The following is a 23,881-nucleotide window of genomic DNA, read 5'->3' on the forward strand; positions in this document are numbered from 1 at the left end:
AATCGCAGTCATCTGTGTCCCAAAACATCTATTTTGATCTACAGGTGGCGCACTTTACTTGACTATCCAACTGACGTAACTGTAATTCTCGTATGTAGCCGACGTCCGCGCGCACTTAACTCCATTTGAGGAAATAACCGGTGAAAGAAAAAGCGGAGCATAGCAAGCGATAGGAGGACTATATTGTTTATACTTTGAGGATATATTATAAAACGCAATTAAAATGTCGGGATTTGATGATAACCCATTTGCAGAGTCGTCCAATATTAACCCTTTCCAGGTAATACACTTTTATTTTACACACGAGTTGATACAAAGTTAGCCACTCATTTGTCCCCATTGTCTGCAAATCAGAGTGGGGTGTCGCCATCTCTCTCAGATACAGGAAGTTGCAAAAGTAACAGTACAAATCTGATAAAGTAAATAGCTTACAAATTAATAAATAAGACTGTTAGTCTACTATGCTTTCTCAGCAAAGACTGCTAAATGGTTACAAAGTAGGGCCTATTGTTGATGATCACAAGTTTACTGGAGAACGGAGACCAAGTAGAGACTTTCGGACAAGGTGGATAATTGTATAATATGAGGCAGTTTATTCAGAGGTAAAGATATCTGTAAATAGCGTGCACGGACCCGTTCGTCAACCTCGTAGGGAGATATCTGAGAGCGAGCCCCTAAACATTGTGTGCTGACATTTTATACAATAAAATAAAGTAGGTTGATTCTAGTAGTTCTGATCTTCTGATTGGTCCTGATGAGTTGGTCGAGGTCACCTCCATTGCATTAGCTCTGAGTCGGGTTCTCTGTCTTCAGATGTTCAGCCTAAGAGAAGGGGGTTTTTGTGTGTGTGTGTGCTTAACAATGATGATGTGTGTGTGTGTGTGTGTGCGTGTGTGTATGTGTGTGTGTGTGTGTGTGTGTATGTGTGTGTGTGTGTATGTGTGTGTATGTTTAACAATGATGATGTGTGTGTGTGTGTGTGTGTGTATGTGTGTGTGTGTGTGGGGGTGTGTGTGTGTGTATGTCCTCAGAGCAATAACTCGTGAGTTGGGAGAACTGAGAGACCTATGGCGGGGTGTTGTCCATAGCCACCTGCTGATAAGGCCGACAAGATAGAAGTCTTTGTGCATTGTATTAAATCCAAAGGCCCAACACAAGATGGGTTATGCACAAGATTTTAGTCAGACCAAGCTATAACATTATATATTTACTACGACAAATCCCTCTCTTCACGTCTCCCCAGAGACGTGACCAAGTAACAGTAAAGAAGGAAAACTTAAGACGTGACACAAGCTTAATAGTGCAATTGGCAAAATAGGGAAAACTTTATCAGAAGATAAAGTTTTACATTCCCCCTCTTCACGTCTCACAAGAGACGTGACAAAAAGCTTAAATGCTGCAATTGGCAAAATAGGGAAAACTTTATCAGAAGATAAAGTTTTACATTCCCCCTCTTCACGTCTCACAAGAGACGTGACAGAAAGCTTAAATGCTGCAATTGGCAAAATAGGGAAAACTTTATCAGAAGATAAAGTTTTACATTCCCCCTCTTCACGTCTCACAAGAGACGTGACAGAAAGCTTAAATGCTGCAATTGGCAAAATAGGGAAAACTTTATCAGAAGATAAAGTTTTACATTCCCCCTCTTCACGTCTCACAAGAGACGTGACAAAAAGCTTAAATGCTATTCATCATCCAGATATCCTTGGTCAGCATCGTCAATAGCAAGCAAAGGAAACATCTGACCGTTATCTGCAGGATGTGGATCAATAGCGGTGGTTATAATCCTGGTTGTCAGCGTCCGTATGCATGGAATGCAACAGCATCCACAAAGCACTAGAATTGCAGCAAAATTGAGATGGATACAAGTATAGAAGAAACAAGCGTTTTATATTTACCAAACGCATCCATCCAAGAGTCCCACATTGAAGTGTCCACCCCTGAGTGGCTCTTCATCTTACCATTAAGAGTTCGTAACCCTTCCAGGGCAATTATCAAACTGCCATCTGTGGCTGTATTGTTGGGAATAAAGGTACAACATTGTTCACCAAACATAGCACATACTCCTCCTTTTTCAGCCAGGAGCATGTCGACAGCAATACGATTTTGGAAAGCCATGAGAGAGGTTGCAGCCAACTGGCCATGCACCGCCTCAAAACCTTGTTGTGTCCAATTGCCTAATTTTAACATTAATGTATGCAGTTAATTCTATCGACGTTTTTATTAATAGTACAACAGTCAGCACCCAAAAGGACGAGCCCCCAAAAACTGTACTCCATGTACCCATGTTCAAGGACAGTTTCACAGACAACAAAGAGAGAGTGTTCTTATCAGCCTGTTATGTGAAACAATCCATATCAGTACAGTGCTCCTCATTAATGCATTCCTTCCAAGCTATTCATCACATACAGATCCAAAAAATAAAACCCAACAATTTTATGGTGTCACTCTAAACAGAGTATAATCACCCTTAAGAATAACAGGATATGGAAATTAAATCACAACATTTAATGTTAATAGAAAATAAAAATAATAATTTTAACCCTCTATTCCTCCCCTACACCTAACATGTACTGAGTTGGCTACCAGCCACCCAGGAATCCTTTACCTTCACATCAGGAAGAATAAACAATCACAGTGGTTAGTAAAAACGTAAGGTAATAAATGAGCAAGAACTGAAAATAAATGCGTGTATGTATTTTACTAGGCAAAACATGGATCATCCAGCTTGGTCTCAGAGTCAGTAGCAGAGTCACCTGCATCATCCTGGGCCGGTAACAACAGCATCATACCTGACGCCTGCACCACTCCTACCACTGACCTCCTGAGACAGGGGACGATGCAAGCAGCACAACACATTAACAGCAAAAACACAATTACTAGGGTCAGAAATCCAGTAACCACAATAGAAGAGTACTCACCAAACAAGTCACTCAGCCAGGAAATAAGGCAACATCCACAAAGAACAAGTATACCCATAGAGGCCATAAGTTCACCCAGAATAGTCACAACAATAGTTTTCCATTTACCAAATATGTTATCAAACCAACCGTTTATGGAGCTATCAATACCAGAGTTCTTAACCAGTTCGTTCGCCAGCGTGGTGATGGTCACTCAAGCGCTTTGGTCACGGGCCCGTCCGGTGCTATATTGTTGGAGATGAAAGTACAGCACATATATCCAAACAGAACACAAACCCCGTCCCGCTCAGCCAAAAGCATATCTAAAGCTATTCTATTCTGCCATGTCATTAAGCTAGTTGCCACTGTCTGCTCAGCTAATCCCTTTATTGCATCACGAGTGTGGTTTATAAATATTTTGCTGGTTATATTAAATATAATTTATCCAATCTACATTTTTATTAATTGTTTGACCACCAGAAAATACTTGATTCTAACCCAGCTACGATCTGATTGTGGATCCCATCAATATATATCCTTTCATCAAAGGATCCCGGGAGGAGGTCCTACTTTCTATGTGACAACTCACCAATCTCTGACACGTTTGATTGTTTGCGTATGTAGGTGAGTTCACAATCAGTTATCACCACACATCCATCAGATGTCAGCACGGGCCTGGTTTTGGCTCCTATAATCCTCTTGCTGCAACAAAGAGGAGAGATTTAGTCATGGTCTCTTTAGGTGTGACATTCTCTGTGTGGGAGCAGGAGCTAAGATGCCCTACCCTGTATCCTATCCTTACTAGTCCTAGAAAAACAATTAGAATCCCCTTTGACTTCAAACTGAGGCAACCCAGGTCGGGATGACTTTGTTATCGGGGGAAACAGATAGTGCAAGTTACCATAAGACTCTTTCACCACATTCCCAGGTGGCTTGCATGGAGGAAAAACCTGACAGAGAGTTAAAGCCTGTCAAGGGGAACGGAGTAGTTGTTAACCCTGGTTTGGCTGTCCCACAGGCAAAACAGTCCTCTTTAGACATCGTTTTTGCCATATACTGAATCCATTCCAACCACAGGTTAAGATTTCTATACCCCGTTTCCACCTGTACTACTTCCTCCAGGTCTATAGTTTTGCACTATCTTTATCACAGCCCCGGTCTCACTACCTCCCTCAGAGAGGTTTACTCTAGAATTTCCCCTTTCCCTACGTCTAGCTGTCTCCTATGCCTTTTCAACTTGTGTTAGGTTAACTACCACTTCTGGCTGAAACAGGAGGGTCCGTGTGTGCTAGGAATATGGCCCCCACAATCAGACAGCTACCTACCGTCGGGAGACCTGTGAATCCCCACCCTTGCCCTGAGAACATGTCAGATGCCAGAGGCCAACCCATTGCTTTACCTTCTATCGAACTCACACAGGGATGATCAGACAGGGTAAGGGAATCTTCGTTAAGGAGGCAACCCCCGAACCATAGTGGTGATCGGATCTTTCTCCTAACTCTGTGTTTGTTCGTCAGGTGTAGCTGGTTTTGTACAGTGTGTGACATGCACCCAGATGGATCTCTCAGCTATTCTGCTGGCAAAGGCAGTACTTGGTAGGGCCCTTCCCGCCAGGCCTGATTCAGTCTCCTGGTTAGATAGAGTGGGTCACCTTCTCCTTTAGTTCACCTGTGGGGCACAAAACCTCTGACATACAGGTGTGGTTAATAAACTATCATACATGTTTTTTTTAAAAGTATTTTGTCCTCTCCTTCGTATATATTTAATAAAGTATTTTGTCCTCTCCTTCGTATATATTTAATATTTAATCCAACCATCCCCCTCTTTGACACATGATTTGGCCATGTGTCAATATTACCACCTACCTAAACAATCACTTTAGTTAATATTGGTATTTCATTATCCAATTGCCATTCCTCCACTCTCTCTTCTGTTATTTATGGTTCAAATCAAATATATTATTACCAAATTATAATCTTCTTCACAATTTTCACAGTACTATAAATTACCCTCAACTTAGTAAAATAAACTATCTTAAAGTCTTCCTCTCATGCCTTTAGAATGTACTAGTGTGGATGATTAATTAACACCAGAATGTTAAAACAGAGTTCAGAGGCCATTGAAATCATTTAACGAACTGTTTAATCCCATAGTATACTAAACAATTACCATTATTCTAAATATTTCATAAATGTTAGTTATCCCAAGTGTTCATTAAGTCCTCATGACATTCATTCTCATAAGAAATCATATATACCCCAAACTCAGCCAAAACCTAAAAAATCCATAAAATTCACTGTGTGCACCTTTAAGACCTATAACCCTTGACCTGCTGAAAACCCCCCAAAATTGAAACAAGGCTTTATAAACATCATACTAGGTGTGTTGTTTTTTATTTGAAAACCCAATTTGAAAAACAACCACAAATAGCCAGGCCTTAATTTGGTAGCTCACTTTCATGACCTAAATACGGCCTAACTTCACTACGGCTCCCCTAGCCCTTGGCAACATTCCAACGAGATGAGCTAATCTCTTTCTCCTGGTTATCCCCAGTCTTAACCCATCAATAATTGTTTGTATCAATCTAATTCCTCATAACTAATCTATAAAACCACTCAAAATTCCTCGAGTATACAATTATTATTTAATTGATTACCCTAACTCTGCTACATGTACCAAACATTTATATTTTCCCGCTAAACCATTTCAGTTCGCTATTCAATTTATTTAACTGTTCTCTCTGATTATGCCCTAATTAATAAAACAAATACTTGCTATCGTTGATTAGCATACATTTAATAATGTTCCTACCATCTGAACTGTACTGTCTCTCACCCTCCCCTTGCTCCTTCGGGGAGAGCGCATGGTAACCTTATAACATATTTTCATAGACTTTTCTAGAATACTTCTATTTAAGCTATCTAATTCAACCTTTCACATCCACATAGTAATCTAGGTATATAGCCCCACTGCGAAAGCTTTGTCTACTGTCCCTACCTGTGTTCGAACCAGGGACATCGCCAGTCACTCCACACCATCTACGATTCTCACAAAGTAAATACTTTCACGTCGCACATCCAGCCACGTCATCACCCCCGTCTAGCCAGCCCTTCCGTCTCAAACACCCTAGTAGCCTAAATAAAACACACTCTAACAGCGTTCTGCATTTTCCTCTATCATCGGGTTTAAGAACTAACGTAACAACATTAACTATTCTCTATTGCTGTAGTAACGTCTTGTTTGGTTCAGTTTATTTATTACGGAGTGTCCATAATACTATAATAATACATAATCGAATTCCCCTCATGCATACAGATTTCACCTTATGCCATTGAAATGCCAAATAAACCATAATAGTTCAATGGAGCCCCCTATTGGCTCTCCCCTACCTATACATTACTTCTACAACCACTTTAGTTATGGTCCGATTACAAATTAAACCTTATCACATGATCAAACAACGCCACAACCTTAAACTCATATGGGGCGGCAGGCAGCTTAGTGATCAGTAGCGCCGCGCCAAGAACCGAGAGGTCGCCGGTTCCAATCCCCGAGCCGACCAGGCGAAAAATCTGCCGATGTGCCCTCGAGCAAGGCACTCAACCCCAATCGCTCCTGCAAGTCGCTCTGGACAAGAGCGTCTGCCAAATCACCAAAAATGCAAATGTAAATATTCTCTACTTTCTCACCCATCTCATCCCTCGTCAGAAACCCACAGGCACCTCTCAAATAATCACCCCGTGGTGTTCCCAGCCAACTCCAGTCTTTCCTCGCTCCAAAAGCCACACTTTCGCTCTCTCCAGCCCCTCCCCTCGCAACTCTCTCTTTCTCTCTCACTGCTCATTTCTCCTTTACACACCTTATGTATCTGTTTTAAGCATGGATTCGAGTTTATCTGCGTCCAGACGTCCCTCAAAACCATACCTCTCCCTCCACCTGGTTATATAATGGAGATTTGAAGCTATCCCTGGATTCCATTTTAATTACATCAAGCATTTCTCGTCCCCAGTAAATTCTGGGACCTCTTGTGAGGATTTGCCCCCCCCCATGGTTGGTACTGTTAAAAATCCCTTAGCCACCTCTTCTATATTACAAGTCAATTTAACAAGTAATTCAAAATAGCTTCACACAACAACACCTCATATTCCTTATTCCTTATTCCTTATTCCTTAATTCCTTAGTATAAAACACAGTACCAGATATCTCATGTATGCCTTAATTCATTAGGATGGAAAATTATTTAACAAGTATTCATACTCACGCTCAGTACTACTGATCATAATTTGGTATTGGTCTATAATACAATATGCAAGATTTCGTTTTAACAGGCTCTGCATACCTTTTTAGAAGAGCGCGCTCTGATCAGGTTTCCTGAGCCAAGACGAATAGTTGATTTCTCCAGGATTTTCAGGTCACTCTTCCGTCTGTTTTTAGATCGATGATTTGCCTTTTCCTCTCGCACCAACTTTTAGATCGAATTAAAAACCATTCGGCACCACTCCCGCTCTATCCTGTATTTTTTGATCTAGATATTCATTAAACTTGAGTTTTGGGACGGTAGTGGTTGCCATGGTTATACAGTTTTTTTTTTTTTTTTTTTTTTTAGACTATCTTGGTGCACTTAGCCCGTCACTGGCCGAATCCAGCAATGTATTCTTGGCGCTGACTGAAACTTATCTCTGATGTCCCACCCTCGTACACAAAAAATGTTCAATACTTTATTATTAGGAATTATTTTGCAAAAGGTATTATTGTTTTTCAATTATTCGAGTTATTATATATTTTCCCAAAAGGTATCAGAATCGCCCTTTTGGAAGAATATATTAGCAAACTCGAGCGCTCCTAAAATAATTACCAATTTAATTTTGGGAATTATTTTGCAAAAGTTATTATTGTTTTTCAGGTATTCGAGTTATTATATATTTTCCCAAAAGGTATCAGAATCGCCCTTTTGGAAGAATATATTAGCAAACTCGAGCGCTCCTAAAATAATTACCAATTTAATTTTGGGAATTATTTTGCAAAAGTTATTATTGTTTTTCAGGTATTCGAGTTATTATATATTTTCCCAAAAGGTATCAGAATCGCCCTTTTGGAAGAATATATTAGCAAACTCGAGCGCTCCTAAAATAATTACCAATTTAATTTTGGGAATTATTTTGCAAAAGTTATTATTGTTTTTCAGGTATTCGAGTTATTATATATTTTCCCAAAAGGTATCAGAATCGCCCTTTTGGAAGAATATATTAGCTAACTCGAGCGCTCCTAAAATAATTATCAATTTAATTTTAGGAATTATGAAAATACCAACACCACAAGAGGGAAAAAGTTCAAGTCAGCTTTTAGCGCAGCGGCTACATAACAGGCAAAATAGGACTCGGTGGTCCTCTTAAAAGTTATCAACTAGTTAGTCTCATGAAACGGCCAATCTTACACAACATTCAGGTTATCATTTCAACAATTACATTTTCATTACATATCAGCATCAACACACGAATTCAGTTTAAGTTCCTCACAGTACATATAGTTGAGTGCCACGTCAACCAATTGCCCGACTATCTGAACTTGTATTTTTATTTTTATTTTTTTTGATTCTCCTCAAGGAGACTCCCAGTCGTTTAAACCATTCAACTGGCGTCTAGTCGGGAGAACCTTTTCTGGACTTGGATTCTCACGGAATTAACTCAACCCGACTATCTGAATCTTTTTATCAAGTCACCAGATCCTTCTCTTGTGGATCAAATAAAAGGGTCCATCGCTTGTGAACCAAAACCTCTGTAATAGGCTCCTCACTAGAAAGCCGCAATTCAACAGTAAATAAAACCACTGTAACTAGACTTCTTCTCTTAGAGTCACATTTCAACAGTAAAAATCTAAGATTTCAGATATCAACAGTAAAAAATAAAAGGGTCCATTTCTAGTGAACCAAACCTCTGTAATAGGCTCCTCACTAGAAAGCCACAATTCAACAGAAAATAAAACCACTGTAACTAGACTTCTTCTCTTAGAGTCACATTTCAACAGTAAAAACCTAAGATTTCAGATATCTTGTGCCTTTTGAGTCATAATAGATATGTTATAAATTTAACAGTAATCCATACTCACGCCCAGTACTACTGATCATAATTTGGTTTATCCTACAATACAATATGCAGATTTTGTTTTAACAGGTTCTGCTTACCTTTGTATTGACGTCGGTTTAGATCAGTTTCCTGAGGCGAGCTGGATTCCCAGCTGCTCCTGCGGACAGGTCACCCGTCCTTTCAGATCCGTCTCTTACTTGTCTCCTGTCTCTATCAACTTTTATGGACCGAATTCAGAGTTAGAAAACCACCCTCTGCTACCAAATTTGTTGATGATCACAAGTTTACTGGAGAACGGAGACCAAGTAGAGACTTTCGGACAAGGTGGATAATTGTATAATATGAGGCAGTTTATTCAGAGGTAAAGATATCTGTAAATAGCGTGCACGGACCCGTTCGTCAACCTCGTAGGGAGATATCTGAGAGCGAGCCCCTAAACATTGTGTGCTGACATTTTATACAATAAAATAAAGTAGGTTGATTCTAGTAGTTCTGATCTTCTGATTGGTCCTGATGAGTTGGTCGAGGTCACCTCCATTGCATTAGCTCTGAGTCGGGTTCTCTGTCTTCAGATGTTCAGCCTAAGAGAAGGGGGTTTTTGTGTGTGTGTGTGCTTAACAATGATGATGTGTGTGTGTGTGTGTGTGTGCGTGTGTGTATGTGTGTGTGTGTGTGTGTGTGTGTGTGTATGTGTGTGTGTGTGTATGTGTGTGTATGTTTAACAATGATGATGTGTGTGTGTGTGTGTGTGTGTATGTGTGTGTGTGTGTGGGGGTGTGTGTGTGTGTATGTCCTCAGAGCAATAACTCGTGAGTTGGGAGAACTGAGAGACCTATGGCGGGGTGTTGTCCATAGCCACCTGCTGATAAGGCCGACAAGATAGAAGTCTTTGTGCATTGTATTAAATCCAAAGGCCCAACACAAGATGGGTTATGCACAAGATTTTAGTCAGACCAAGCTATAACATTATATATTTACTACGACACTATGAAATTCCACAAGTGAATGCAACAATGTCTTGTCATCTTTTTTTCATGAACCTACACAATGCGGTTTACCTTTAATATAATATGCCATTTAGCAGACGCTTTTATCCAAAGCGTGTGCATACATACAATGTGTGCATACATTTTTATGTATGGGTGGTCCCGGGGATCGAACCCACTACCCTGGCGTTACAAGCGCCATGCTCTACCAATTGAGCTACAGAGGACCACTTTTAGAGGGGAACAGACGTCATAGCCTCCAGGATGTCTAGGCTGTAGGCTTACAGTTCAGTTGCACCTTTTACAAAGGGCATATCTCCCAATAGAACTCAGAAAAATGGAGTCTCAGAACACCAATTAGGCTACAAAGTGTCTTCACTCCAACACAGAATGTGGGTGTAAAATGTAACGGAACAAATTGTAGCCTCTAACCATTTGTCTAATTTATCTGAGGTGTGAAACTGCCAAGAAGAGATTGGGTTAAAGGATCTCTGGCCACCAAGAAGAGATCGGGTTAAAGGATCTCTGGCCACCAAGAAGAGATCGGGTTAAAGGATCTCTGGCCACCAAGAAGAGATCGGGTTAAAGGATCTCTGGCCACCAAGAAGAGATCGGGTTAAAGGATCTCTGGCCACCAAGAAGAGATCGGGTTAAAAGATCTCTGGCCATCAAGGAAGTGTGAGAGGGATAGTCTGAACAAACTCTATTGCACATCAGCGAAAAATTGTATACACAGGCTAGGCATGAATATCAATTCTCAGTTCTATGCTCAAGAGTAGTAGCCTGAATTTCACTCAGAATGTAGGCTACAGCTTTTTGCAACACTGCAAAACTGGGAAATGTTTCCTGTGAATACTGTAGCACATTCTGCTTTATTGACTAGAGACACAGCTGGGAACTCCATTAAACAGGAGGTTAAATTGTCCTATTTCAGCATCTTACCTCCACAAGTCTGGTTCATCCATGGGAGCAATTTCCAAACGCCTGAAGGTACCACGTTCATCTGTACAAACAATAGTACGCAAGTATAAACACCATAGGACCAAGCAGCCGTCATACCGCTCAGGAAGGGAAGGAGACACGTTCTGTCTCCTGGAGATGAACTTACTTTGGTGCGAAAAGTGCAAATCAATCCCAGAGCAACAGCAAAGGACCTTGTGAAGATGCTGGTGGAAACAGGTACAAAAGTATCTATATCCACAGTAAAACAAGTCCTATATCGACATAACCTGAAAGGCCGCTCAACAAGGAAGAAGCCACTGCTCCAAAACCGCCATTAAAAAAGCCAGACTACGGTTTGCAACTGCACATGGGGACAAAGATTGTACTTTTTGGAGAAATGTCCTCTGGTCTGATGAAACAAAATAGAACTGTTTGGCATAATGACCATCGTTATGTTTGGAGGAAAAAGGGGGTCACTTGCAAGCCGAAGAAAACCATCCCAACCGTGAAGCACAGGGGTGGCAGCATCATGCTGTTGGGGTGCTTTGCTGCAATAGGGACTGGTGCACTTCACAAAATAGATGGCATCTTGAGGAAGGCAAATTATGTGGATATATTGAAGCAACATCTCAAGACATCAGTCAGGAAGTTAAAGCTTGGTTGCAAATGGGTCTTCCAAATGGACAATGACCCCAAGCATACTTCCAAAGTTGTGGCAAAATGGCTTAAGGACAACAATAGATCATTTGTGGGCAGAACTGAAAAAGCGGGTGCGAGCAAGGAGGCCTACAAACCTGACTCAGTTACACCAGCTCTGTCAGGAGGAATGGGCCAAAATTCACCCAACTTATTGTGGGAAGCTTGTGGAAGGCTACCTGAAACGTTTGACCCAAGTTAAACCATTTAAAGGCAATGCTACCAAATACGAATTGAGTGTATGTAAACTTCTGACCCACTGGGAATGTGATGAAAGAAATAAAAGCTGAAATAAATAATTCTCGCTACTATTATTCTGACATTTCACATTCTTAAAATAAAGTGGTGATCCTAACTGACCTAAGACAGGGAATTGTTACTAGGATTAAATGTCAGGAATTGTGAAAAACTGAGTTTAAATGTATTTGACTGAGGTGTATGTAAACCTCAGACTTCAACTGTATGTTCATTATTGTAAGCAGGTGTGTCTCCTCATCCTTGGGAATGTGTCCAGGTGTGTCAATAAAACGCCAATCAGAGTATAAGGCCAATGTATGTCACGTCACTTCCTGACCTCGTGTGTGACACATAATCATGTGCTGTCGGCATCATGTGCTGGGAACACACTGACTCTCCCACCTGTTTATATCAGCACTATGACCCAGTCAGAACACGCTGACTCTCCCACCTGTTTATATCAGCACTATGACCCAGTCAGAACAGACTGACTCTCCCACCTGTTTATATCAGCACTATGACCCAGTCAGAACGCACTGACTCTCCCACCTGTTTATATCAGCACTATGACCCAGTCAGAACACACTGACTCTCCCACCTGTTTATATCAGCACTATGACCCAGTCAGAACAGACTGACTCTCCCACCTGTTTGTATCAGCACTATGACCCAGTCAGAACAGACTGACTCTCCCACCTGTTTATATCAGCACTATGACCCAGTCAGAACAGACTGACTCTCCCACCTGTTTGTATCAGCACTATGACCCAGTCAGAACGCACTGACTCTCCCACCTGTTTATATCAGCACTATGACCCAGTCAGAACAGACTGACTCTCCCACCTGTTTATATCAGCACTATGACCCAGTCAGAACAGACTGACTCTCCCACCTGTTTATATCAGCACTATGACCCAGTCAGAACAGACTGACTCTCCCACCTGTTTATATCAGCACTATGACCCAGTCAGAACGCACTGACTCTCCCACCTGTTTATATCAGCACTATGACCCGGGTCTCTCCTGGATTCTGTTTGTATTACTCTCTGCAGTGCTCTCAGACCAGCTCTGAGCCATTGGGCTTTACATAAAATGTACTTAACGGTCCCGTAAAGTGTTAGCGTAGCCTTACAATCTTCTTCGTCTTAGCTCTCTCTCTCTCTCTCTCTCTCTCCCTCACTCAACCCCTCTGCCTTTGAGGAAAGAGTTAATGAATGTTTAGCACTGCCTTTGTCGTACAGCTGTTAGTCAGTGATTCCATAACTGTGTTCCAAATGGCACCTTATAGTACACAACTTATGATCACTATGTAGGGAGTATGGTCACTATGTAGGGAATATGGTCACTATGTAGGGAATATGGTCACTATGTAGGGAATATGGTCACTATGTAGGGATATGGTCACTATGTAGGGAATATGATCACTGTGTAGGGAATATGATCACTGTGTAGGGAATATGGTCACTGTGTAGGGAATATGATCACTGTGTAGGGAATATGATCACTGTGTAGGGAATATGATCACTGTGTAGGGAATATGATCACTGTGTAGGGAATATGATCACTGTGTAGGGAATATGGTCACTATGTAGGAAATATGGTCACTATGTAGGAAATATGATCACTATGTAGGGGATATGATCACTATGTAGGGGATATGATCACTATGTAGGGAATATGGTCACTGTGTAGGGAATATGATCACTATGTAGGAAATATGATCACTATGTAGGGGATATGATCACTGTGTAGGGAATATGATCACTGTGTAGGGAATATGATCACTGTGTAGGGAATATGATCACTGTGTAGGGAATATGGTCACTGTGTAGGGAATATGATCACTGTGTAGGGAATATGATCACTGTGTAGGGAATATGATCACTGTGTAGGGAATATGATCACTGTGTAGGGAATATGATCATTGTGTAGGGGATATGATCACTGTGTAGGGAATATGATCACTGTGTAGGGAATATGGTCACTGTGTAGGGAATATGGTCACTGTGTAGGGAATATGATCAATGTGTAGGGAATATGATCACTGTGTAGGGAATATGATCACTGTGTAGGGAATATGATCATTGTGTAGGGAATATGATCATTGTGTAGGGAATATGATCACTGTGTAGGGAATATGGTCACTGTGTAGGGAATATGGTCACTGTGTAGGGAATATGGTCACTGTGTAGGGAATATGATCATTGTGTAGGGAATATGATCACTGTGTAGGGAATATGATCACTATGTAGGGAATATGGTCACTGTGTAGGGAATATGTTCACTGTGTAGGGAATATGATCACTGTGTAGGGAATATGATCACTGTGTAGGGAATATGATCATTGTGTAGGGAATATGATCACTGTGTAGGGAATATGATCACTGTGTAGGGAATATGATCACTGTGTAGGGAATATGATCATTGTGTAGGGAATATGATCACTGTGTAGGGAATATGATCACTGTGTAGGGAATATGATCACTATGTAGGGAATATGATCAAACTCAAACTGGACTCGGGTTTGAAACTTCAAGTCCAACTGGACTTGGGGGTTGAAATATCAAGTCCAACTGGACTCGGGGTTGAAATATCAAGTCAAACTGGACTCGGGGGTGGAAATATCAAGTCAAACTGGACTCGGGGGTGGAAATATCAAGTCAAACTGGACTCGGGGGTGGAAATATCAAGTCAAACTGAAATCCGGGTTGAAATATCAAGTCAAACTGGACTCCGGGTTGAAATATCAAGTCAAACTGGACTCGGGGGTGGAAATATCAAGTCAAACTGGACTCGGGGGTGGAAATATCAAGTCAAACTGAAATCCGGGTTGAAATATCAAGTCAAACTGGACTCCGGGTTGAAATATCAAGTCAAACTGGACTCCGGGTTGAAATATCAAGTCAAACTGGACTCCGGTGTCACGGTTTACTAAGCCAGAACCCAGAAGCAGACCAGGACAAGGTGAGTTGAAACGAAGGTGAGTATTTATTTAACAGATTCAAAAAAACGATGTAGAATAATCCAGGGGACAGAGTGGACGGCGGAGATGAGTTGGTGGAGGTGCAGTGGTAGATCCAAGAATGGCTCGGCAGCCGCCGACAACCAGGCAGGGGTTGGGTGAAGGTTCCGGGAGATTGACTGCAGATAGAAACAAAACGGAGGTAAGTACACGGCAAGCCAACAAGGTGCAAAACAACAAAACTAACGCTAGAAACTCCAAGGCTGATACACTGACAAACATACTGTTCATGGCTAACGATCCGGCAGGGAATGGATGTCAGGTCAGGGCTTAAGAAGGGTGATGATCAGGACCAGGTGTGCAGACCGCTGATGAGATGCAGGTGCGGTTAATCGGGAGATCTCCCGCCTAGCAACGTCGCCCGGTAACCAGGCCGGGAGCGTTCACGAACCCTCAGGAAACTGGAGATTCCGAGCAGAAAAATGGCAACACAGGCAGGAACCAACTCAGGATGCAGGGTTCATGACAGTACCCCCCCTCCGACGAACGCCACCGGGCGGACTACCCGGAGCGCCAGGATGGAGGCGGTAGAAGTCACGAAGGAGGTCAGCATCCAGGATCTGGCGCCGAGGAATCCAACTCCTCTCTTCAGGACCATACCCCTCCCAGTCCACGAGATACTGGAAACCCCGGCCCCGCCGTCTGGAATCCATAATGCGGCGCACCGTGTAGGCAGGACCACCTCCGATCATCCGAGGGGGAGGAGGAGGAGGCGGAGGGGGTAACAGAGGACTGAGGAGAACAGGTTTGAGGCAGGAGACATGAAAGGTGGGATGGACTCTGAGCGTTCTAGGTAACTTGAGTCGAACCGCCACAGGATTGATCACCTTCTCCACCACAAACGGACCAATGAACTTCGGTGACAGTTTCTTAGACTCAGTCCGCAGAGGAAGATCCGGTGTGGCCAACCAGACCCTATCTCCGATGGTATAGGTGGGGGCGGGAATCCGGCGACGATTCGCCTGGAGCTGATACCGGTCAGAAACTCTAAGGAGGGCCTTTCTGGCCCGATGCCAGGTCCGGTGGCAACGACGAATGTGGGCCTGAACAGAGGGCACTGAGAGATCCTTCTCCTGAGAAGGAAACAAGGGAGGTTGGTAGCCATACAGGCACTGGAAGGGAGACATCCCAGTGGCAGATGTAGGGAGAGTATTGTGGGCATACTCAACCCAAGGCAACTGAGAGACCCAGGAGGTGGGGTTGGAGGAGACAAGGCAGCGTAGCGTGGATTCCATCTTCTGGTTGGCTCTCTCCGCCTGACCATTATATTGGGGGTGAAAACCAGATGTGAGACTGACTGTAGCTCCAATGGCCAAACAGAAAGACTTCCAGACGGCAGAGGTAAACTGAGGGCCACGGTCGGAAACTATGTCACTGGGCAACCCGTGGACCCTGAAAACGTCCCTAACCAGGATCTCGGACGTCTCAGAGGCCGAGGGAAGCTTGGAAATGGGCACAAAGTGGGCGAACTTGCTGAATCTGTCCACGATAGTCAGAATGACCGTGTTCCCCTCAGAGGAGGGCAACCCAGTGACAAAGTCCAGGGCCAGATGCGACCATGGTCGCCGGGAAATAGGGAGGGGGTGAAGTAGTCCAGAGCTGGGCCGGTTGGCACTCTTATTCTGCGCACACACTTGACAGGCAGCAACAAACCTCAGAGTATCTTCTCCCATGGCCGGCCACCAAAATCGTCTGCGAAGTAACGCCATCGTCCGGGCCACGCCAGGTTGACAAGCCATCTTGCTGGCGTGGGACCATTGGAGGACAGCAGAACGAACCGACTCAGGCACAAACAAACGACCGGGTGGACCGTTACCGGGACCGGGCTGCGTCCGAAGGGCCGCCATAACCTCCTCCTCAATCCTCCACATAACTGCTCCCACGACACAGTTCCGGGGAAGAATCGTCTCGGTCTTGGCCCCACTCTCCTCCGTCTTGGAGAACATCCGGGACAAGGCGTCCGCCTTGCCGTTCTTAGACCCAGGTCGGAACGTCAGGGAAAAATTAAAGCGTCCGAAAAACAAAGCCCACCTGGCCTGACGGGAGTTGAGATGTCTAGCCGATTGCACGTAAGCAAGATTCTTGTGGTCGGTCCAGACAATAAACAGTTGCTCCGCCCCCTCCAACCAGTGGCGCCACTCCTCCAAGGCAAGCTTCACCGCGAGAAGCTCCCGGTTACCCACATCGTAGTTCCTCTCCGCAGACGAAAGACGACGAGAGTAGTAGGCGCAGGGATGGAGTTTCCCGTCAGTGGAGCATCGCTGGGACAGGATGGCGCCAACCCCCACATCAGACGCATCCACTTCCACGACGAACTGACGTGTCAGGTTGAGAGAGAGAATCGGTGCGTTGGTGAATCGCCTCTTCAAATCCAGGAACGCTCGGTCCGCCTCAGGGTTCCAACTGAAGGTCCTGGTACTGGAAGTCAGGGCAGTTAAAGGAGCGGCCACACGGCTGTAATCCCGGATGAATCTGCGATAGAAATTCGCAAACCCCAGAAACCTCTGGAGCTGCAATCTCGTACCGGGCTGGGCCCATTCCAGAACCGCCCTAACCTTCTCCTGGTCCATCCTGATCTCTCCCCTGGAGATGATGTACCCGAGGAAGGATGTAGTGTGGGCGTGAAATTCGCACTTCTCGGCCTTCACGAACAGGCGATTCTCCAACAATCGCTGCAGAACCTGCCTGACATGCTGGACGTGGCTGGAAGGTTCCTTCGAGAAGATAAGAATGTCATCCAGGTAAACAAACACAAAGAGACCGATCATATCTCTCAGGACGTCATTCACCATACTCTGGAACACTGCTGGAGCATTGGTCAGTCCAAACGGCATCACCTGATACTCGAAGTGACCCATCGGTGTATTGAAACCCGTCAACCACTCGTCCCCCTCTCTGATCCGGACCAGGTGATACGCATTGCGTAGGTCTAGCTTGGTGAACACAGTAGCACCCTGTAAGGAGTCGAAGGCAGAGCTCATCAAGGGCAGGGGATACTTGTTCTTGACCGTGATATCATTCAACCCCCGATAATCAATACACGGTCGAAGAGAGCCATCCTTCTTACCCACAAAGAAGAATCCTGCCCCCAGGGGTGATGATGAGGGACGAATGAGACCAGCCGCTAGGGACTCCTTGATGTAGGTCTCCAACGCCTCACGTTCAGGTCGGGAGATGCTGTATAACCGTCCCTTGGGATAGACAGCTCCAGGGAACAGGTTTATGGCACAGTCATATGGTCGGTGGGGAGGGAGTGACAGAGCCCTCTGCTTACTGAACACTTCCCCCAAATCGTGATATGTCTCGGGAACCAGGGACAAATCTGGGGGTCTAGCCTCAATCACCTGACTGGGAACAGAATGGGAACAGGCAGTCTTGAGGCAGTTAGCATGACACTCAAGGCTCCAACTAGTTACCTTGCCAGTCACCCAATCGAACGTGGGATTGTGTTCTTTCAGCCAGGGGTATCCAAGGACCAGAGGAACATGGGAAGAAGGCAGAATGAAGAATGAGATCACCTCAGAATGATTCCCTGACAACAGCATCTTAACCGGTTCAGTCCTCATCGTGATACGTGCCAGACTACTGCCGTTCAGAGTGGTAGCTTCAATGGCTTCCGGTAATCGCTCCTTGGAAAGCCCCAGCTGTTCCACCACTTCGGCATCAATAAAGCTTCCATCGGCACCTGAATCGACGAAAGCGTTAATCGCTAGACTCTGATTCCTATTCATGAGGGTAGCCGGGAAACGGGGTCTGACAGAGGTATTGAGAGGTTGAAACTGGCTCGCTAAAAGTCCTCCCAACTTTAGCGAGCCGAGCAGTTTGACGACCGCCGGGAACAAGTGGACGGGCCCCATTGCTTCTCCCTCCTTCTCTCTCGAACTCGGTTATCCACCCGAATAGACAAGGCTACCAAGCTGTCCAGGTCACTAGGCTCCGGATAGGAGATCAACTCATCCTTGAGCTGCTCCGACAGCCCCTGGTAAAAGGCCGCTTGCAGAGACTCCTCATTCCACCCACTCTCCACAGCCAAAGTCCTGAACTCGATCACGAAGTCGGCAACGCTGCGAGTTCCTTGGCGAAGCGAAAACAGGCGCCTAGCTGCGTCCATACCTCGGACGGGATGGTCAAATAGCTTCCTCATCTCGGCCGTGAACTCCTGGTATGAGGCCATGCAGGTGTCCTGTTGTTCCCAAACGGCTGAAGCCCACTCCAGAGCTCAACCACGCAGCAACTCAATGACAAAGGCTATCCTAGCCTTGTCTGTGGCATAAGAGTGGGGCTGTAGATCGAACACTAATCCACACTGCATAAGGAAAGAACGGCATCTTCCCAACTCCCCCTCATATTTATCAGGCGTCGGAACCTTGGGCTCACGGAAGGGCACAGCTCCAGAAGCGGCAGGCGAGATGGGTGAAACCGGTCGTGGATTCTCCACCGGCAAACTGAGCTGAGCCTGGATCTTCGTCAGACTGGTAGAAAAGTTCAGAACGGACAAAGCTATCTCCTGTAGCGCCGTGCTATGTTGTCCCAACATCTTCTCCTGATGGGTAATGGCATGGCGAACAGAGTCCAGGTCCGCTGGGTTCATTTCTGGCCGGATCGTTCTGTCACGGTTTACTAAGCCAGAACCCAGAAGCAGACCAGGACAAGGTGAGTTGAAACGAAGGTGAGTATTTATTTAACAGATTCAAAAAAACGATGTAGAATAATCCAGGGGACAGAGTGGACGGCGGAGATGAGTTGGTGGAGGTGCAGTGGTAGATCCAAGAATGGCTCGGCAGCCGCCGACAACCAGGCAGGGGTTGGGTGAAGGTTCCGGGAGATTGACTGCAGATAGAAACAAAACGGAGGTAAGTACACGGCAAGCCAACAAGGTGCAAAACAACAAAACTAACGCTAGAAACTCCAAGGCTGATACACTGACAAACATACTGTTCATGGTTAACGATCCGGCAGGGAATGGATGTCAGGTCAGGGCTTAAGAAGGGTGATGATCAGGACCAGGTGTGCAGACCGCTGATGAGATGCAGGTGCGGTTAATCGGGAGATCTCCCGCCTAGCAACGTCGCCAGGCAACCAGGCCGGGAGCGTTCACGAACCCTCAGGAAACTGGAGATTCCGAGCAGAAAAATGGCAACACAGGCAGGAACCGACTCAGGATGCAGGGTTCATGACATCCGGGTTGAGCGTGGTTGTCCCGACTGACCTTCCATACACTGTTTTACTTCAGGAAATGAAGCTTCTTGAGCTATTCGGCCTCTCGAAATATCACAAGAATTGATAAGCAATCTCTTTTATATGAGTTCTGGTATTAAAGGCTACGTACGTCACATGTGAACGCCGCCATTGTTGCAACACATTCTTTCTGCAATGGATGGATAGTCCTATTAGATGAGACTATAATTACGTTGAACGTAATGCTAATGAGAATGAGCTGATTGTTGCATATACAGAATAACAATTTGTTGTTTTGTTTCAGGATCCCTCGGTTACAGAAGTGACCAACTCTGGCGTAAACCACATTGAGCAATTGAACCCTTTCCCATACCATCATACGGTAAAATCACCTGCTTTTTACCCCTGCACGCGCACACACACACACACTCACTCACTCACTGATCAAAACTACAGTAACTGACGTTGAATAGATTGATGCCCCTTTGATCACAGATTGCTGTATTGTGTGTTGGCTTTTGTTCCGCCTTTTCGCAGTCTGCCATGTGTATTTCCTGTTTCAGGATAGCCTATCAGGGCCCACCATTCCGGCCTCCACGATCCTTTCCCAGCCTGCCGTGCTGCAGCCGTCAACAGAGCCCAGCCCACAGGTCAGTGATGTCACTGGACGGCGCTTGTCACTAGTTTTACTATGGAACCAAAAGCCATCAATGTCTTCACATAAGAATGAAAATATGTACTCTACTTGTCCATACTGACTTAAAGAAGCTATATGGAACGTTTTGCTTCTGGGTGTTAGAGTAAGCCAAAAGGGTTCCCTTAAATCTGCAGATATATGGTCCATAAATGAGCTGATTGGCCAGAAAGGGACGCACCTCTCCACACCCATGAGCAAAAGTATATATTGTTTGCCTCAAACTATTTGTGTGGTTACATGTGATTAGAAATGGAATAGCCTAGTATTGGTCTTCACAAAGTTTGCTGCTTCAGTGTTATGAGATATTATTGTCAGATGTTACTATGGTATACTGAAGTATAATTACAAGCATTCCATAAATGTCAAAGGCTTTTATTGACAATTACATTAAGTTTATGCAAAGAGTCAATATTTGCAGTGTTGACCCTTCTTTTTCAAGACCTCTGCAATCCGCCCTGGCATGCTGTCAATTAACTTCTGGGCCACATCCTGACTGATGGCAGCCCATTCTTGCATAATCAATGCTTGGAGTTTGTCAGAATTTGTGGGTTTTTGTTTGTCCACCCGCCTCTTGAGGATCGACCACAAGTTCTCAATGGGATTAAGGTCTGGGGAGTTTCCTGGCCATGGACCCGAGCCACTTAGTTATCACTTTTGCCTTATGGCAAGGTGCTCCATCATGCTGGAAAAGGCATTGGTTGTCACCAAACTGTTCTTGGATGGTTGGGAGAAGTTGCTCCCAGAGGATGTGTTGGTACCATTCTTTATTCATGGCTGTGTTCTTAGGCAAAATTGTGAGTGAGCCCACTCCCTTGGCTGAGAAGCAACCCCACACATGAATGGTCTCAGGATGCTTTACTGTTGGCATGACACAGGACTGATGGTAGCGCTCACCTTGTCTTCTCCGGACAAGGTGTTTTCCAGATGCCCCAAACAATCGGAAAGGGGATTCATCAGAGAAAATGACTTTACCCCAGTCCTCAGCAGTCCAATCCCTGTACCCTTTTGCAGAATATCAGTCTGTCCCTGATGTTTTTCCTGGAGAAATTGGCTTCTTTGCTGCCCTTCTTGACACCAGGCCATCCTCCAAAAGTATTCGCCTCACTGTGCGTTTAGATGCACTCACACCTGCCTGCTGCCATTCCTGAGTAAGCTCTGCACTGGTGGTGCCCCGATCCCGCAGCTGAATCAACTTTAGGAGACGGTCCTGGCGCTTGCTGGACTTTCTTGGGCGCCCTGATGCCTTCTTTACAACAATTGAACCTCTCTCCTTGAAGTTCTTGATGATTTCAAGCACCACCCTCCTTTTAAAGCTTCCAGTCTGTTATTCTAACTCAATCAGCATGACAGAGTGATCTCCAGCCGTGTCCTCGTCAACACTCTCACCTGTGTTAACGAGAGAATCACTGACATGATGGCAGCTGGTCCTTTTGTGTTTTTTGGGGATTAAGTTCAGTTTCATGGCAAAGAGGGATTTTGCAATTAATCTGATCAGTCTTCATGACATTCTGGAGTATATGCAAATTGCCATCATCAAAACTGAGGCAGCAGACTTTGTGAAAATTAGTATTTGTGATATTCTCAATTTTTTTTACCACGACTGTATGTATGTGAACCATACAGCCAACAATCAAGCCAAAATGCCACCTGTCCTCTCTCTCCACTCCAAAATGCCACCTGTCCTCTCTCTCCACTCCAAAATGTCACCTGTCCTCTCTCTCCACTCCAAAATGTCACCTGTCCTCTCTCTCCACTCCAAAATGCCACCTGTCCTCTCTTTCCACTCCAAAATGCCACCTGTCCTCTCTCTCCACTCCAAAATTCCACCTGTCCTCTCTCTCCACTCCAAAATGCCACCTGTCCTCTCTCTCCACTCCAAAATGTCACCTGTCCTCTCTCTCCACTCCAAAATGTCACCTGTCCTCTCTCTCCACTCCAAAATGTCACCTGTCCTCTCTCCCCTCCTGTCCCTGCAGGCCACGGAGCGCAGAGAGCAGGAGTTGCAGAGCAGGGGCGGCTCAACAGGTCACTCCCTTCTCCTCACACCATATACCTCTGAACAAATCCTAGCCTCTCCTTCTCCCCACACCATATACCTCTGAACATATCCTAGCCTCTCCTTCTCCCCACACCATATACCTCTGAACATATCCTACCCTCTCCTTCTCCCCACACCATATACCTCTGAACAAATCCTAGCCTCTCCCTTCTCCTCACACCATATACCTCTGAACATATCCTACCCTAGACTCTCCTTCTCCCCACACCATATACATCTGAACATATCCTACCCTAGACTCTCCTTCTCCCCACACCATATACCTCTGAACATATCCTACCCTACCCTACCCTCTCCTTCTCCCCACACCATAGACCTCTGAACATATCCTACCCTACCCTCTCCTTCTCCCCACACCATAGACCTCTGAACATATCCTACCCTAGACTCTCCTTCTCCCCACACCATATACCTCTGAACATATCCTACCCTAGACTCTCCTTCTCCCCACACCATATACATCTGAACATATCCTACCCTAGACTCTCCTTCTCCCCACACCATATACCTCTGAACATATTCTACCCTCTCCTTCTCCCCACACCATATACCTCTGAACATATCCTACCCTAGACTCTCCTTCTCCCCACACCATATACATCTGAACATATCCTACCCTAGACTCTCCTTCTCCCCACACCATATACCTCTGAACATATCCTACCCTAGACTCTCCTTCTCCCCACACCATATACATCTGAACATATCCTACCCTAGACTCTCCTTCTCCCCACACCATATACCTCTGAACATATCCTACCCTAGACTCTCCTTCTCCCCACACCATATACATCTGAACATATCCTACCCACTCCCTTCTCCCCACACCATATACCTCTGAACATATTCTACCCTCTCCTTCTCCTCACACCGTAGACCTCTGAACATATCCTACCCTAGACTCTCCTTCTCCCCACATCATATACCTCTGAACATATCCTACCCTAGACTCTCCTTCTCCCCACAGAAGCCTCTTATTAGGTTTGGATCAACCCGTTTCAATTCAATCAAATCAGGAAGTAAACTGATATTCCTGGAGTCAATTCAGGAAGTAAACTGAAATACCTATCAGGAAGTAAAC

At 44.8% G+C, this 23,881-nt stretch overlaps 1 protein-coding gene across 1 annotated transcript in view; it reads left to right on the plus strand.

Moving 5' to 3' along the window:
• Window positions 1–164: 164 nt before the first annotated feature.
• The window catches only part of LOC311148730 (secretory carrier-associated membrane protein 2-like), a gene marked incomplete at its 3' end in the record, with an annotated part of 41,042 nt that continues 17,325 nt past the window's right edge, over window positions 165–23,881 (plus strand). Inside the window, exons 1-4 of the mRNA XM_084185704.1 lie at window positions 165–280; window positions 20,349–20,426; window positions 20,608–20,694; window positions 22,718–22,766. Of these exons, the coding sequence (XP_084041830.1) occupies window positions 224–280; window positions 20,349–20,426; window positions 20,608–20,694; window positions 22,718–22,766 (271 nt within the window). The 5' untranslated portion in view covers window positions 165–223. The remainder of the gene's footprint in view (window positions 281–20,348; window positions 20,427–20,607; window positions 20,695–22,717; window positions 22,767–23,881) is intronic.

Source organism: Coregonus lavaretus, assembly GCF_964263955.1.
Source record: "Coregonus lavaretus genome assembly, chromosome: 21".
NCBI classification, from domain to species: Eukaryota; Metazoa; Chordata; class Actinopteri; order Salmoniformes; family Salmonidae; genus Coregonus; species Coregonus lavaretus.